The sequence below is a fragment of the Ochlerotatus camptorhynchus genome, unplaced genomic scaffold (assembly GCF_037179485.1).
Source record: "Ochlerotatus camptorhynchus isolate MF236.1 unplaced genomic scaffold, CSIRO-AGI_Acam_v1.1 ptg000323l, whole genome shotgun sequence".
Lineage (NCBI taxonomy): Eukaryota > Metazoa > Arthropoda > Insecta > Diptera > Culicidae > Ochlerotatus > Ochlerotatus camptorhynchus.
The window spans coordinates 9,128-27,959 of record NW_027040811.1 but is presented as its reverse complement, the minus strand read 5'-3'; the positions used below and the strand labels follow the sequence as shown (position 1 = coordinate 27,959).

At 36.9% G+C, this 18,832-nt stretch overlaps 1 protein-coding gene across 1 annotated transcript; it reads right to left on the bottom strand.

Moving 5' to 3' along the window:
• Window positions 1-3,423: 3,423 nt before the first annotated feature.
• LOC135707901 (uncharacterized) lies at window positions 3,424-7,672 on the bottom strand. Its single transcript, XM_065229811.1, has 10 exons — window positions 7,516-7,672; window positions 6,003-6,223; window positions 5,818-5,939; window positions 5,685-5,717; window positions 4,633-4,723; window positions 4,383-4,568; window positions 4,149-4,322; window positions 3,966-4,083; window positions 3,779-3,906; window positions 3,424-3,720 (listed from the first exon to the last, which is right to left on the bottom strand). The coding sequence occupies exons 1-10, from the start codon at window positions 7,610-7,612 to the stop codon at window positions 3,424-3,426; spliced, it is 1,467 nt and encodes a 488-aa protein (XP_065085883.1). The 5' UTR covers window positions 7,613-7,672.
• Between the last annotated feature and the right edge of the window lie 11,160 nt (window positions 7,673-18,832).

The window sequence follows — 18,832 nt, the reverse complement described above, 5'->3', positions numbered from 1 at the left end:
TTATACACCGACTCTACTCAGGACCTAATGCAATGATTAGCTTGAATTATGTCCCAGTCATTATCGGCTCGGTTCGCGAGAAAATGGGCTAATGGTCGTTGCATGGATGGCGCGTCAGTTGTGTAGGTCGAAATGGCAAGAATGAATAGGTACGTAATTCGCAGCAAACATAAATGCGTAAGAGCACCGCCATGGGAGGCGCTATCTCTATCCCTATAATAAGGTTCCACCTAGGTAGCTATTTTAGCTCAGCACCCCATTATTCCGCCGGTGATTCATGTTGGTTTCTGTTTAGCGACTAGAGTAAATGCCTATCCACCGTGGGTTGCTAAAACCCAAAACAAAATAACCACGAAGATCATCGTCATATTGTTGTAATATTTAATTTTGATTGGTCAATCAATGTGCAGTTAATTGCAGCTGATTCCATCTTTTAATTGACGAGGAAGACATTGAAGTTGTACAGCATTATCTTTACCAGTCACATGAACTGTTGTTAAAGGACTGTGGAAGAAGACGAGAAAAAACGAACTGGAGCATCTCGGCCTGGTAAAAAACCGAATATCAACAGAGGACCTGAGCGACTGTTTCAGGATTACACTGGAGTCGCTTTTTACGCGGGTGATACGTCCCGCGTAAAAAAAAAACCGCGTAAAAAAAACCGCTTAAATTCCGGAATCCGCGTAAAAAAAAACCGCGTAAATTCCGAAATCCGCGTAAAAAAAACCGAGTAAAAAAAGACCGTGTAAGAAAAAACCGCGTAAAAAGCGATATACCGCGTAAATTCTGAAATCCGCGTAAAAAAAAACCGCGTAAATTCCGGAATCCGCGTAAAAAAAAACCGCGTGAATTCCGAAATCCGCGTAAAAAAAAACCGCGTAAAAAAAACCGTGTAAAAAAAACCGCGTAAAAAGCGACTCCAGTGTATTTCTCCGTGAAACTCACGTATAGCGATTCACAGTTTCGGCGGTGGTTACACAATCGTCGCCTACCTTGCATACAAATGAAACAGCAACAAATCATAAGAAACCGATGCAAATTTTGACAGGCATAGGTTATCTGCTTGATTAGAATTACTTTTCCAATCCATTTACTAATAGGTACAGTCACTCTCCCACATAACTTTGTACCATAGCGTTATAAACGTCGAACAAATATACATTTCAACATACCAGTTTATACCACCTCTCATACTTTTAGGCTTTAAGACTGTCCCAGAAGATTCTCTGTTTAAATGATTAGTCCTTCCGAGAAATTTTGCTCTTTTTGCTGTATACTGAACGAAACTAGACCTTTGCGGAACGTGTTACAGTGTGTCGCTAGAAGAATGTTTTGACAAATATATGATGTAGGTATATAATGTATAACCGATAAACCACATTTGGATTCCATACAAGGGTCGAAAATCTTCTCAGTCTTCAAATATTGCTGCTCTCATTCCGGCAGCAAAATCTAAAGGCTTTCTTTACCATTTTTCTTAATTTACTCGTAGAAATGTGCAACCAGAAGAAGCAGTCTTTGGCCCGGGTGGACAAACGTAACAATAAACTATACTATTTCGGGATGATGATGTCCAACCACGCAGCAGTGATAAGTTCGATGATTAGGATGGATTAATGGTTATCTTGCCATGGAGTTCATCGTTTTCACCCCCACAGAGCACAGGGCGGGAGACGATGGACATAAATCACGCTGGTTATGGTTAACTTCCCGTTCGCAATAATGGACTCGGATAATAAAACGAGTCATATTTATCTCATTATTGCGACTTTTGTTCTTAGTGATATGAGAGTTGACGGTAATTCTGAAATCCGATCAAGCTTGAACTGATCCCATTCATTATTCGCAACTGATTAACTCTCTTTTTTCCTTGATTTGTTTTCCGTCGATCTTGTTTTCCGTGCTGAGCACCAATTAATGCTACCGACGCCAGGGAGGCAGCTCCCACACCTGGACCCTACCCTTCGACCCATCAACTCATGAATCGGGGACTAGGCATGGAAAATCATTTGCATTCATTTCATACATTGATTTACATTCATTTGCCTCTAACTTTTTTCATCAATAGCATTCCGCAAAATGATGTATAGAACTTTTGTAGGTTTTGTTATTAGCAACAAAATTTGGTCATAATTAAAATCTGTATCTCTCATGCATCACGAACTAGAGCGGGCAGAACTTGTTACTGTTTTTCAGTGAATGTAAAATACATTCACTGAAAAACCGTAGTGTCTGTTCACTCTGGTTCGTCATGCATAAGAGATACGAGTTTTAATTGTTGAATTGTTGTAGTTAATAACAAAACCTACAAAAGCTCTATACATCATTTTGCGGAATGCTGTTCAAGAAAAAAGTTAGAGGCAAATGAATGTAAATTAATGCCCGAAATTAATGCAAATGATTTTTCATGCCTGCCGGGGACTAACGGGTGGTATGCCTCAGAACATCCCGGCGGCGCCGACTGGGATTGAACCCAGGCTCCCTGGGGTGAGAAATAACCACTACCCCAATTAACTCAAGTCAAGCGCACTCTTCTCGTTTGTCATCAACGCTTATCGTCGTCATTCAACTGTTTAAATCAAGCTGAATAATGCGTTAGGTCCTAAGTAACATTGACAGATTCTCTTCTTCGACTTTCTCTTTGTACCCCCACGGCCATCTTCAGACATTACCAGGTATTTTCAGCACACATATCGATAAAATAAACTTACATCTAGCATGTGATACGACAAACACAACAAGAAACTGTTATGTGCACATGTTATTAACGAATTAACGAAAGAGAAAGTAGACGAAGAGAATCGATCAATGTTACTTAGGACCTAATGCAATGTTCAGCTTGATGTATACCCAAGCCCACGCACATTATAATCTACACACTATTTTTTTTTTGCTGGAAACCAGCAACATTTTGCTGGATTTTGCCGAACTGTAAAACCAGCAATCCGTCCAGCAAAATAAATGTTGCTGTTTTTCCAGCAAAACTAAATTTCATGAAACTGACAGCACTTAACTGTAGTTTCAGCAAACTGGAGTTTGGTTTGCTGAACGATCAGTAAACCCACAATTAAATTTATTTGCTGTATTTCCAGCAATTTTATGACACTGCTGAACTTTCAGCACAACATTAACCAAAAAGATTTGGGATAAAAATAAATAAAAAATATAAGATTGAAGATACTTCTTCGGACATGCGGACATACAATCAAGAGATGTAATATTATTTAAACTTTGTTTGATGTATACATTTACGGCACATGTCTGAAGAAATTTCCTTAAATACTGATTATCGATCTATCAAATCATGTTTAATATATCTTGTTAAATCTTTGAAAAAAAAAACAAGTATTGTTTAAAAAACGAAAGCGAATACAAATACATGTACAAGTAACAAACTTAACCATATAATACAACAATATAAGTTTACTTCAACTGAACGAGAAAATCAGTTACAGTAGTTGATGGTTTGGCCACGTTTAAAATAGCTCCCGTAAAAAGAGAGAAAAAATTCGCATGTGCTGGTTCAAATTTGTAGCTAAAAAAATAGTGCGTTTTGATCAATGTGGTAAACGCTTGCTCAATTTCGGACCCTACCGAAAAAAATCGTTTTCCGATGCGGATATAACACTCGCCCTCAGCGTACAACTGTGCTTTGACGATCATCACAGGATTTTTGGTGCTCCGATAGCCCACGACATACTGATTGATGTCATCCTCCGGCTAAAAACAGTAAAAATTCGTATTAAACATTATATCAACAACTTTCATTAATAGTCACATACATTTTTTTTATCCACTCGACAATCCCTTCTAGTAGGTTGGATATTTTTTGTGAACCTTTGTTAGCCCGTTTTGCTCCACGGGATGGATTCTTTTCTTTAATAATTAGCAATGATCGAATAAATTCTGTAATAAACCTGGTGTAAATTTTAGTGGAACATGTCGAACAATTAAATATTTCTTACGAGTGTTTACAGTAGGGTGGAAGTGTTTGAATTTTGTTAGAACTTTATCTTGCAGCAGACTCCAGTTGCTGCTATTTTCGATAGTTTCAGGAAACATCTGCGTGAAATCCAAGTTTATCTAAAAAAATATATGAACAGTTAACTTAGAATGAAGTTGTTACAAAGTAATAGTTGCATTAATACCAATAGTCCATTGAATGCAGTTGACAGTGGAAACATGTCAGTCATCTTGTCTGCCAAATCTTCTGATTTGTCCTTTTTTCGCAATACATTTCGAGCTTCAACTGTTTTCATCCAGTCGGTTTTGATTACCTCGAACGACGCTTCTGATGGTACAATAAACTTCAGTTTAGTAATCTGAAAAAAACGGAAAACTTTATATTGAATATTTAGAATATTACCTGCAAGAAATTTTACCATATCAACCAATCCATCTCCGGTTAAATCATCGTTGGCAGCGTTGTGTGCTTTTGCAGAATCAGCATTCTCCTCCTTTGTTCGACGAATCTGCTTCTCAAATTTCTTCACCATGTACTCAATATGGTAGTGCAACTTGCCACTATGTCTACCATGGCCTCGTCCATGCGGATAGAACCATAAGGCCTAAACATAAATGTAAATAAACACACACATGATTATGGATATATTATAAAAAAAGTTAACGTACCTGCGGCATAGCTGCGCTGTTCGATTTCAAAACATCATATTTATTAACCAGGGATAGTGCCACAACATTTTTATGATGTGCACTTGGATGGCTATGAATAAGCAAAGCAAGCAAAAAATCTATTAATAAAATTTCGCGTAACATTTGAAAAGGGCCTATCAACTTTTCATAGGCCAAAAGTACATAATACAGTAACACTTATTGTAATTAGTTTTCGTTAATTGTGATTTTAATTTTTCCCTGCCGTGTTATGTTTTCAAGGCCGACGTGCACTTATGAAACAGGAATCACCCGAAGAGAGTGGGAGGAGTTGTAGTCTACCCACTGCTAGTTATCAGCTTTAATCTATTGAGTTGATTTGTGTGTGTATATAACCAGTTTGAATCACATAAACTAGTCAGCACCTAAGAGAAGAGGAGACAATACGGGGGCGAAAACGAACCACTTTTCTGTAAAACGCGAACCAGCTCGTGATTGGCCGATTTGAAGTGCGTAAGATAGAGATAGAGATAGAGATAAAAGAGTAAGAAGCCAGTTGTCTCCTCTTCCTCTTAGGTCAGCACTAGAAATCAGTTTGATGGACAGCCGACCAATAGTAATGAGTGATCTGCATTACCCACCGCGCTCTTCGGCGAATTCCTGTGTCTTATAGTGTTGTAAAGTAGCTTCAGTGTACTTGTGTTGACAATCATGAATGGCATTTAAGTGGTGATACTCTAAGGAAGCCTTAGCGTGAAACTTCAAAGGCACAAATGTCATCTTCCACAAAACATACAAATTTGAAATTGCTACTCTCTGTTTGTAGTAGCACAGCAAACAAGGAGTAGCAATTTCAAATTTGTATGTTTTGTGGAAGCATAGGAAGGACATAGGACAATCATAGAAGCATAGGTCAAACAAAAATAGTAATTCTATTCCCAATTTTGTTCAAAAAGATTTCAAATCGCATCTTTACCGCATTATCAACACATGAAGGGACTATTTGTCGCACACTAAAATACCATACGTTACACGTTACAATCTACGATTAAGCTTAATTAAAATTAACTTACTACCCAAACCTATTGATAAGGTATTCGCTCACCCTAGTAGCACGCTTGTCACAAATCAATTGTAGAAACTTATATACGACTTATTTCAGTCATAAAAAAGTTGCTGTAACTTATTGTGATGAAAGTGTGCTACTCGGGCAGGACGGTTGTGATCGCTTTGATCAATTTGCTGTTGATCGAATTTTGTTCCTTCAACAGTTCGATAATATTGCGGCCTTCTGGTGTCTGTTGGAACACACAGTCAATATCAAATTCCTAAAAAATAAAGAATATTGAAACGTTATACAGCAACTGTTCTATAATCATAAATTAGTTTACCTTTTCCAATGAAACGCCCAGTTCGTCCTCTTGCTCGATGTATTCATATTCCTCATAAAGTTCATTTTTGATAGATTCCTTTGTAGTATTTTTTGAATTGCTGATAATTTCAGCTTGAATTTTTTGATTTTTTTTCCTCTGTCCAGTGTTTAGGTTCAAACGATTGAAATCAGTCTCATCCAGCAGCGAAAACGTTTCTACGTCGACGATTTCTTCGTGAACTGTTAAAATTTGTATTTTTTCAGTAGTTGATAACTTAGCAACTGTTATAAATAATCGTTGTTATATATTCTTTTCGATATGTAATGGGGTGTATATGTTTTCCAAAATGCAAAAGTAGTGTGACTATGTATGTTTTCCAGAGAAACTAACATTTCTTGCTTTGTATTTTCAACTTGGTACGCCTGCAGCACATCATCAAAATCAATTGTTTCCCACAATATCAGTGGAATCTTGGCTTTGTCATCTATCACGACAATTTCTCGTACTTCTCCGAAAGTAGGGAGCCCATTTAGGTTGGTATCCTTGACTGATACAACACAATTAGTCCAGAATTGAACTCCATTGAATACCATTTCTTTGGGAGAAAAACATCGGTCCTCTGAATTGAAAATCAACAAGGGAGCTGATTTCATATTCTTGATTAAAAACATTTTTCCAGATTGGTAAGTCAAACAATCTTTGAACGGACGTTCTGCGATGCTAATAGCTTGCGCAAACAGTTGTCGTTTAGCTAAACTGAGGCATACATTTTTGATATTTTTTGCAGCGTTCATCTGTATTTTTATATTTTTGTTTTTTGCTTCAAAAACACGACAATCATATTGTTGCAACGGTCCAATTTCTTTAATGCAGTCTGGGTAGTGATAGAGATGATGTAATTTGTTTGGACGACGTTTAAATAAATCAAAATACATTTTATAAAACATTGTGATTCCAATTTCAAGTTCCGCTATTAGAAAATCTGGGACTGTTGGTGAAAACGATATACGAGTTATATTGATGAGGCAACTTATGAGAGTCATATATGGACAATCATGTGGTACTTTATGATTGAAAAGGAACGGGAAAGCTCTTAGAAAAAGTAGATATTGAGACGCCGTTTGTCTCATTCGATGAGATTTAGGTTGAAGAAGCATTTGAGCAGTAATGTTGGACGATGGCTTATTTTTTCTATCACGGTAGCCATAATTGAATGTTGCAAGTCGATGGTTGATAAAATCAACAGTAAATCCAAGCTTCTTATTTTTGTAGTATCGAGAAAGAACCAATTGAATCGTTATCGGTATCACTCCTTCAGCCAGATCATGCATCGTGTCGAATGAATGGTTTTTTGTTATATGGAATTCCTGAAGGTCGTTTAAGATGCATCCTGCGGGCTTCAATCCACACTCTGTTGATGTTATTTTCTTTTTTCGAAGTCGATTTAGATTCTCCTTATACCACTGTTCGTCACGTAGTGCGTACGTATTCATGACGGGATGTTAATGAAATTCATTTCTAGATATTGTACACTCTCGACAAAACATATTGGCGGAAGGTCCCAGCAAACCAAACAGCTCATGAACCGCTAGTGTATCCCCAGCTATTACAATTATCGCTCCTCGCATTAAGTATTCCTCTTGGCCAAAGTAAACCTTTACACCATTTTCTAGCTTTTTCAGATCCTCGACGAGTGGTTCTAGAATTCTATTGTAACCGTACCGCTTGGCATCTGTTGACTTTCCGTATATCAACGAAAATACATATTTTGTTGAAGAATTAAATTGTCTTGGCAAGTTCTGAACTTTAAAATATAAAGCTGCGATCTTTTTATTACCGCATCTTGAGCTCAATGCGTTACATGGCTCAACATCGTCCTCATAAATAATTATTCTAAGAGCATCCGGGTGTGTTTCAAAAAATGCACTGTTCCTAAAGGAGTTTCCGTCAGTAAAGCTTTCATATATTGTAGGTGCGTTAGATACACTGTAAGCTGCTATTTGATTTACCATTGCAGTACGATTTTCAGCACATCTTAGAATCATTTTCAACGATTCTATAATTGGGATGTATTGAAACGTATCTTGAACCTGATAAATAACGGAAAAATAAGTATTTTGCCTTACACATAAAAAGATACTATTACCTTAACGGTGGCTTCTTTTCCTTTTACGAAACGTGTTCCTTCCCGTTCTTTCAGCATAATTGTCCTTAGTTCCGGAATCGTCCCAACTGTTTTGCTAAGGAAGGCTCGTTGCTTCGTAGGTGTAGAAACATCTTTGAAAATGTTGTCTATTAGTAAGCTGTTTTGCAATTGGACAACTTGCTGTGAATCGATGTGAGCTGTGTATTGGTCCATAAATGTTTCCACCGTTTGAGATATATATCCGTTTATTTGGTCCACTATCGCTTGACAGAAGGTTATGATCTGGGAAACTTTCGTGTCTGTTAAGGAAACGTCAGCTTTCAGACGACACACAGAAATAGCAGCAAACTGGCGCAAATATTCCAAATGAAGAGTTCCAGATTTTGACGTTCCAGATTCCTCGGGATCGGTGCAAAGATCACTGATACCATTTTCATCTAATGCTTCTCGTTCTTTTTCGATAGTTGGTGCGTTTAACTTTGAGTGGCTTGGATCGAGATGTGCCGGAAGAGGATGTTTTGTGATGATGTGCTGTTTTAGGTTAGAGAACTTCCTGTAACTCATTTTGCACCCACCTTTCATGCAGGTGAAATGCACGAGATTTTTATCAAAATCTTTTCTATAAGAATGATAGTTCAGATGCCGCCTCAAACCATCCACATATCAGTATAAAATATTCCAAAATCTTTTATATATCGGCCCGTGGACTTTCCAAACCTTAAAATCGATTTATCTCCTTAATTAAGGCTCTAATCGCGATTTGGGGGGTGTTCAGATGCTCGAAATTTTCATACCCAAATTTCCCAGTATAAAATATTCCAAAATCTTTTATATATCGGCCCGTGGACTTTCCAAACCTTTAAATCGATTTATCTCCTTAATTAAGGCTCTAATCGCGATTTGGGGGGTGTTCAGATGCTCGAAATTTTCATACCCAAATTTCCCAGTATAAAATATTCCAAAATCTTTTATATATCGGCCGGTGTACTTTCCAAACCTTTAAATCGATTTATCTCCTTAATTAAGGCTCTAATCGCGATTTGGGGGGTGTTCAGATGCTCGAAATTTTCATACCCAAATTTCCCAGTATAAAATATTCCAAAATCTTTTATATATCGGCCCGTGGACTTTCCAAACCTTTAAATCGATTTATCTCCTTAATTAAGGCTCTAATCGCGATTTGGGGGGTGTTCAGATGCTCGAAATTTTCATACCCAAATTTCCCAGTATAAAATATTCCAAAATCTTTTATATATCGGCCGGTGTACTTTCCAAACCTTTAAATCGATTTATCTCCTTAATTAAGGCTCTAATCGCGATTTGGGGGGTGTTCAGATGCTCGAAATTTTCATACCCAAATTTCCCAGTATAAAATATTCCAAAATCCTTTATATATCGGCCGGTGGACTTTCCAAACCTTTAAATCGATTTATCTCCTTAATTAAGGCTCTAATCGCGATTTGGGGGGTGTTCAGATGCTCGAAATTTTCATACCCAAATTTCCCAGTATAAAATATTCCAAAATCCTTTATATATCGGCCCGTGGACTTTCCAAACCTTTAAATCGATTTATCTCCTTAATTAAGGCTCTAATCGCGATTTGAGGGGTGTTCAGATGCTCGAAATTTTCATACCCAAATTTCCCAGTATAAAATATTCCAAAATCTTTTATATATCGGCCGGTGTACTTTCCAAACCTTTAAATCGATTTATCTCCTTAATTAAGGCTCTAATCGCGATTTGGGGGGTGTTCAGATGCTCTAAATTTTCATACCCAAATTTCCCAGTATAAAATATTCCAAAATCTTTTATATATCGGCCCGTGGACTTTCCAAACCTTTAAATCGATTTATCTCCTTAATTAAGGCTCTAATCGCGATTTGGGGGGTGTTCAGATGCTCGAAATTTTCATACCCAAATTTCCCTGTATAAAATATTCCAAAATCTTTTATATATCGGCCGGTGGACTTCTCAAACCTTTAAATCGATTTATCTCCTTAATTAAGGCTCTAATCGCGATTTGGGGGGTGTTCAGATGCTCGAAATTTTCATACCCAAATTTCCCAGTATAAAATATTCCAAAATCTTTTATATATCGGCCGGTGTACTTTCCAAACCTTTAAATCGATTTATCTCCTTAATTAAGGCTCTAATCGCGATTTGGGGGGTGTTCAGATGCTCGAAATTTTCATACCCAAATTTCCCAGTATAAAATATTCCAAAATCCTTTATATATCGGCCCGTGGACTTTCCAAACCTTTAAATCGATTTATCTCCTTAATTAAGGCTCTAATCGCGATTTGGGGGGTGTTCAGATGCTCTAAATTTTCATACCCAAATTTCCCAGTATAAAATATTCCAAAATCCTTTATATATCGGCCCGTGGACTTTCCAAACCTTTAAATCGATTTATCTCCTTAATTAAGGCTCTAATCGCGATTTGGGGGGTGTTCAGATGCTCGAAATTTTCATACCCAAATTTCCCAGTATAAAATATTCCAAAATCTTTTATATATCGGCCCGTGGACTTTCCAAACCTTTAAATCGATTTATCTCCTTAATTAAGGCTCTAATCGCGATTTGGGGGGTGTTCAGATGCTCGAAATTTTCATACCCAAATTTCCCAGTATAAAATATTCCAAAATCTTTTATATATCGGCTGGTGGACTTTCCAAACCTTTAAATCGATTTATCTCCTTAATTAAGGCTCTAATCGCGATTTGGGGGGTGTTCAGATGCTCTAAATTTTCATACCCAAATTTCCCAGTATAAAATATTCCAAAATCCTTTATATATCGGCCGGTGGACTTTCCAAACCTTTAAATCGATTTATCTCCTTAATTAAGGCTCTAATCGCGATTTGGGGGGTGTTCAGATGCTCGAAATTTTCATACCCAAATTTCCCAGTATAAAATATTCCAAAATCCTTTATATATCGGCCGGTGTACTTTCCAAACATTTAAATCGATTGATCTCCTTAATTAAGGCTCTAATCGCGATTTGGGGGGTGTTCAGATGCTCGAAATTTTCATACCCAAATTTCCCAGTATAAAATATTCCAAAATCCTTTATATATCGGCCGGTGTACTTTCCAAACCTTTAAATCGATTTATCTCCTTAATTAAGGCTCTAATCGCGATTTGGGGGGTGTTCAGATGCTCGAAATTTTCATACCCAAATTTCCCAGTATAAAATATTCCAAAATCTTTTATATATCGGCCCGTGGACTTTCCAAACCTTTAAATCGATTTATCTCCTTAATTAAGGCTCTAATCGCGATTTGGGGGGTGTTCAGATGCTCGAAATTTTCATACCCAAATTTCCCAGTATAAAATATTCCAAAATCTTTTATATATCGGCCGGTGTACTTTCCAAACCTTTAAATCGATTTATCTCCTTAATTAAGGCTCTAATCGCGATTTGGGGGGTGTTCAGATGCTCGAAATTTTCATACCCAAATTTCCCAGTATAAAATATTCCAAAATCCTTTATATATCGGCCGGTGGACTTTCCAAACCTTTAAATCGATTTATCTCCTTAATTAAGGCTCTAATCGCGATTTGGGGGTGTTCAGATGCTCTAAATTTTCATACCCAAATTTCCCAGTATAAAATATTCCAAAATCCTTTATATATCGGCCCGTGGACTTTCCAAACCTTTAAATCGATTTATCTCCTTAATTAAGGCTCTAATCGCGATTTGGGGGGTGTTCAGATGCTCGAAATTTTCATACCCAAATTTCCCAGTATAAAATATTCCAAAATCTTTTATATATCGGCCCGTGGACTTTCCAAACCTTTAAATCGATTTATCTCCTTAATTAAGGCTCTAATCGCGATTTGGGGGGTGTTCAGATGCTCGAAATTTTCATACCCAAATTTCCCTGTATAAAATATTCCAAAATCTTTTATATATCGGCCGGTGGACTTCTCAAACCTTTAAATCGATTTATCTCCTTAATTAAGGCTCTAATCGCGATTTGGGGGGTGTTCAGATGCTCGAAATTTTCATACCCAAATTTCCCAGTATAAAATATTCCAAAATCCTTTATATATCGGCCGGTGGACTTTCCAAACCTTTAAATCGATTTATCTCCTTAATTAAGGCTCTAATCGCGATTTGGGGGGTGTTCAGATGCTCGAAATTTTCAAAATCCTAAATTTCCCAGCATAAAATATTCCAAAATCTTTTATATATCGGCTGGTGGACTTTCCAAACCTTTAAATCGATTTATCTCCTTAATTAAGGCTCTAATCGCGATTTGGGGGGTGTTCAGATGCTCTAAATTTTCATACCCAAATTTCCCAGTATAAAATATTCCAAAATCTTTTATATATCGGCTGGTGGACTTTCCAAACCTTTAAATCGATTTATCTCCTTAATTAAGGCTCTAATCGCGATTTGGGGGGTGTTCAGATGCTCGAAATTTTCATACCCAAATTTCCCAGTATAAAATATTCCAAAATCCTTTATATATCGGCCGGTGTACTTTCCAAACATTTAAATCGATTTATCTCCTTAATTAAGGCTCTAATCGCGATTTGGGGGGTGTTCAGATGCTCGAAATTTTCATACCCAAATTTCCCAGTATAAAATATTCCAAAATCTTTTATATATCGGCCGGTATACTTTCCAAACCTTTAAATCGATTTATCTCCTTAATTAAGGCTCTAATCGCGATTTGGGGGGTGTTCAGATGCTCGAAATTTTCATACCCAAATTTCCCAGTATAAAATATTCCAAAATCCTTTATATATCGGCCGGTGGACTTTCCAAACCTTTAAATCGATTTATCTCCTTAATTAAGGCTCTAATCGCGATTTGGGGGGTGTTCAGATGCTCGAAATTTTCATACCCAAATTTCCCAGTATAAAATATTCCAAAATCCTTTATATATCGGCTGGTGGACTTTCCAAACCTTTAAATCGATTTATCTCCTTAATTAAGGCTCTAATCGCGATTTGGGGGGTGTTCAGATGCTCGAAATTTTCATACCCAAATTTCCCAGTATAAAATATTCCAAAATCTTTTATATATCGGCCGGTATACTTTCCAAACCTTTAAATCGATTTATCTCCTTAATTAAGGCTCTAATCGCGATTTGGGGGGTGTTCAGATGCTCGAAATTTTCATACCCAAATTTCCCAGTATAAAATATTCCAAAATCCTTTATATATCGGCCGGTGGACTTTCCAAACCTTTAAATCGATTTATCTCCTTAATTAAGGCTCTAATCGCGATTTGGGGGGTGTTCAGATGCTCGAAATTTTCATACCCAAATTTCCCAGTATAAAATATTCCAAAATCCTTTATATATCGGCTGGTGGACTTTCCAAACCTTTAAATCGATTTATCTCCTTAATTAAGGCTCTAATCGCGATTTGGGGGGTGTTCAGATGCTCGAAATTTTCATACCCAAATTTCCCAGTATAAAATATTCCAAAATCTTTTATATATCGGCCGGTATACTTTCCAAACCTTTAAATCGATTTATCTCCTTAATTAAGGCTCTAATCGCGATTTGGGGGGCGTTCAGATGCTCGAAATTTTCATACCCAAATTTCCCAGTATAAAATATTCCAAAATCCTTTATATATCGGCCGGTGGACTTTCCAAACCTTTAAATCGATTTATCTCCTTAATTAAGGCTCTAATCGCGATTTGGGGGGTGTTCAGATGCTCGAAATTTTCATACCCAAATTTCCCAGTATAAAATATTCCAAAATCCTTTATATATCGGCCGGTGGACTTTCCAAACCTTTAAATCGATTTATCTCCTTAATTAAGGCTCTAATCGCGATTTGGGGGGTGTTCAGATGCTCGAAATTTTCATACCCAAATTTCCCAGTATAAAATATTCCAAAATCTTTTATATATCGGCTGGTGGACTTTCCAAACCTTTAAATCGATTTATCTCCTTAATTAAGGCTCTAATCGCGATTTGGGGGGTGTTCAGATGCTCGAAATTTTCATACCCAAATTTCCCAGTATAAAATATTCCAAAATCCTTTATATATCGGCCGGTGGACTTTCCAAACCTTTAAATCGATTAATCTCCTTAATTAAGGCTCTAATCGCGATTTGGGGGGTGTTCAGATGCTCGAAATTTTCATACCCAAATTTCCCAGTATAAAATATTCCAAAATCTTTTATATATCGGCCGGTGGACTTCTCAAACCTTTAAATCGATTTATCTCCTTAATTAAGGCTCTAATCGCGATTTGGGGGGTGTTCAGATGCTCGAAATTTTCATACCCAAATTTCCCAGTATAAAATATTCCAAAATCCTTTATATATCGGCCGGTGTACTTTCCAAACATTTAAATCGATTTATCTCCTTAATTAAGGCTCTAATCGCGATTTGGGGGGTGTTCAGATGCTCGAAATTTTCATACCCAAATTTCCCAGTATAAAATATTCCAAAATCTTTTATATATCGGCCGGTGGACTTCTCAAACCTTTAAATCGATTTATCTCCTTAATTAAGGCTCTAATCGCGATTTGGGGGGTGTTCAGATGCTCGAAATTTTCATACCCAAATTTCCCAGTATAAAATATTCCAAAATCCTTTATATATCGGCCGGTGGACTTTCCAAACCTTTAAATCGATTTATCTCCTTAATTAAGGCTCTAATCGCGATTTGGGGGGTGTTCAGATGCTCGAAATTTTCATACCCAAATTTCCCAGTATAAAATATTCCAAAATCCTTTATATATCGGCCCGTGGACTTTCCAAACCTTTAAATCGATTTATCTCCTTAATTAAGGCTCTAATCGCGATTTGGGGGGTGTTCAGATGCTCGAAATTTTCATACCCAAATTTCCCAGTATAAAATATTCCAAAATCCTTTATATATCGGCCGGTGGACTTTCCAAACCTTTAAATCGATTTATCTCCTTAATTAAGGCTCTAATCGCGATTTGGGGGGTGTTCAGATGCTCGAAATTTTCATACCCAAATTTCCCAGTATAAAATATTCCAAAATCTTTTATATATCGGCTGGTGGACTTTCCAAACCTTTAAATCGATTTATCTCCTTAATTAAGGCTCTAATCGCGATTTGGGGGGTGTTCAGATGCTCTAAATTTTCATACCCAAATTTCCCAGTATAAAATATTCCAAAATCTTTTATATATCGGCTGGTGGACTTTCCAAACCTTTAAATCGATTTATCTCCTTAATTAAGGCTCTAATCGCGATTTGGGGGGTGTTCAGATGCTCGAAATTTTCATACCCAAATTTCCCAGTATAAAATATTCCAAAATCCTTTATATATCGGCCCGTGGACTTTCCAAACCTTTAAATCGATTTATCTCCTTAATTAAGGCTCTAATCGCGATTTGGGGGGTGTTCAGATGCTCGAAATTTTCATACCCAAATTTCCCAGTATAAAATATTTCAAAATCCTTTATATATCGGCCGGTGTACTTTCCAAACATTTAAATCAATTTATCTCCTTAATTAAGGCTCTAATCGCGATTTGGGGGGTGTTCAGATGCTCGAAATTTTCATACCCAAATTTCCCAGTATAAAATATTCCAAAATCCTTTATATATCGGCCGGTGTACTTTCCAAACATTTAAATCGATTTATCTCCTTAATTAAGGCTCTAATCGCGATTTGGGGGGTGTTCAGATGCTCGAAATTTTCATACCCAAATTTCCCAGTATAAAATATTCCAAAATCTTTTATATATCGGCCCGTGGACTTTATAAACCTTTAAATCGATTTATCTCCTTAATTAAGGCTCTAATCGCGATTTGGGGGGTGTTCAGATGCTCGAAATTTTCATACCCAAATTTCCCAGTATAAAATATTCCAAAATCTTTTATATATCGGCCGGTGGACTTTCCAAACCTTTAAATCGATTTATCTCCTTAATTAAGGCTCTAATCGCGATTTGGGGGGTGTTCAGATGCTCGAAATTTTCATACCCAAATTTCCCAGTATAAAATATTCCAAAATCCTTTATATATCGGCCCGTGGACTTTCCAAACCTTTAAATCGATTTATCTCCTTAATTAAGGCTCTAATCGCGATTTGGGGGGTGTTCAGATGCTCGAAATTTTCATACCCAAATTTCCCAGTATAAAATATTCCAAAATCCTTTATATATCGGCCGGTGGACTTTCCAAACCTTTAAATCGATTTATCTCCTTAATTAAGGCTCTAATCGCGATTTGGGGGGTGTTCAGATGCTCGAAATTTTCATACCCAAATTTCCCAGTATAAAATATTCCAAAATCTTTTATATATCGGCTGGTGGACTTTCCAAACCTTTAAATCGATTTATCTCCTTAATTAAGGCTCTAATCGCGATTTGGGGGGTGTTCAGATGCTCGAAATTTTCATACCCAAATTTCCCAGTATAAAATATTCCAAAATCCTTTATATATCGGCTGGTGGACTTTCCAAACCTTTAAATCGATTTATCTCCTTAATTAAGGCTCTAATCGCGATTTGGGGGGTGTTCAGATGCTCGAAATTTTCATACCCAAATTTCCCAGTATAAAATATTCCAAAATCTTTTATATATCGGCCGGTGGACTTCTCAAACCTTTAAATCGATTTATCTCCTTAATTAAGGCTCTAATCGCGATTTGGGGGGTGTTCAGATGCTCGAAATTTTCATACCCAAATTTCCCAGTATAAAATATTCCAAAATCCTTTATATATCGGCCGGTGTACTTTCCAAACATTTAAATCGATTTATCTCCTTAATTAAGGCTCTAATCGCGATTTGGGGGGTGTTCAGATGCTCGAAATTTTCATACCCAAATTTCCCAGTATAAAATATTCCAAAATCCTTTATATATCGGCCGGTGTACTTTCCAAACATTTAAATCGATTTATCTCCTTAATTAAGGCTCTAATCGCGATTTGGGGGGTGTTCAGATGCTCGAAATTTTCATACCCAAATTTCCCAGTATAAAATATTCCAAAATCCTTTATATATCGGCCGGTGGACTTTCCAAACCTTTAAATCGATTTATCTCCTTAATTAAGGCTCTAATCGCGATTTGGGGGGTGTTCAGATGCTCGAAATTTTCATACCCAAATTTCCCAGTATAAAATATTCCAAAATCCTTTATATATCGGCCGGTGGACTTCTCAAACCTTTAAATCGATTTATCTCCTTAATTAAGGCTCTAATCGCGATTTGGGGGGTGTTCAGATGCTCGAAATTTTCATACCCAAATTTCCCAGTATAAAATATTCCAAAATCTTTTATATATCGGCCGGTGGACTTCTCAAACCTTTAAATCGATTTATCTCCTTAATTAAGGCTCTAATCGCGATTTGGGGGGTGTTCAGATGCTCGAAATTTTCATACCCAAATTTCCCAGTATAAAATATTCCAAAATCCTTTATATATCGGCCGGTGTACTTTCCAAACATTTAAATCGATTTATCTCCTTAATTAAGGCTCTAATCGCGATTTGGGGGGTGTTCAGATGCTCGAAATTTTCATACCCAAATTTCCCAGTATAAAATATTCCAAAATCCTTTATATATCGGCCGGTGGACTTTCCAAACCTTTAAATCGATTTATCTCCTTAATTAAGGCTCTAATCGCGATTTGGGGGGTGTTCAGATGCTCGAAATTTTCATACCCAAATTTCCCAGTATAAAATATTCCAAAATCCTTTATATATCGGCCGGTGGACTTTCCAAACCTTTAAATCGATTTATCTCCTTAATTAAGGCTCTAATCGCGATTTGGGGGGTGTTCAGATGCTCGAAATTTTCATACCCAAATTTCCCAGCATAAAATATTCCAAAATCCTTTATATATCGGCTGGTGGACTTTCCAAACCTTTAAATCGATTTATCTCCTTAATTAAGGCTCTAATCGCGATTTGGGGGGTGTTCAGATGCTCGAAATTTTCATACCCAAATTTCCCAGTATAAAACATTCCAAAATCCTTTATATATCGGCCGGTGGACTTTCCAAACCTTTAAATCGATTTATCTCCTTAATTAAGGCTCTAATCGCGATTTGGGGGGTGTTCAGATGCTCGAAATTTTCATACCCAAATTTCCCAGTATAAAATATTCCAAAATCCTTTATATATCGGCCGGTGGACTTTCCAAACCTTTAAATCGATTTATCTCCTTAATTAAGGCTCTAATCGCGATTTGGGGGGTGTTCAGATGCTCGAAATTTTCATACCCAAATTTCCCAGTATAAAATATTCCAAAATCCTTTATATATCGGCCGGTGGACTTTCCAAACCTTTAAATCGATTTATCTCCTTAATTAAGGCTCTAATCGCGATTTGGGGGGTGTTCAGATGCTCGAAATTTTCATACCCAAATTTCCCAGTATAAAATATTCCAAAATCCTTTATATATCGGCTGGTGGACTTTCCAAACCTTTAAATCGATTTATCTCCTTAATTAAGGCTCTAATCGCGATTTGGGGGGTGTTCAGATGCTCGAAATTTTCATACCCAAATTTCCCAGTATAAAACATTCCAAAATCCTTTATATATCGGCCGGTGGACTTTCCAAACCTTTAAATCGATTTATCTCCTTAATTAAGGCTCTAATCGCGATTTGGGGGGTGTTCAGATGCTCGAAATTTTCATACCCAAATTTCCCAGTATAAAATATTCCAAAATCCTTTATATATCGGCTGGTGGACTTTCCAAACCTTTAAATCGATTTATCTCCTTAATTAAGGCTCTAATCGCGATT

Coding starts and splice junctions, on each gene's coding strand:
- LOC135707901 (XM_065229811.1), bottom strand. CDS start 7,612: ATGCGAGGAGCGATAATTGTAATAGCTGGGGATACACTAGCGGTTCAT. Junction 5,718..5,817: donor ATCACAACCGTCCTGCCCGA/GTAGCACACTTT, acceptor GCGTGCTACTAG/GGTGAGCGAATACCTTATCA. Junction 4,724..5,684: donor CTTATCAATAGGTTTGGGTA/GTAAGTTAATTT, acceptor GCTTATTCATAG/CCATCCAAGTGCACATCATA.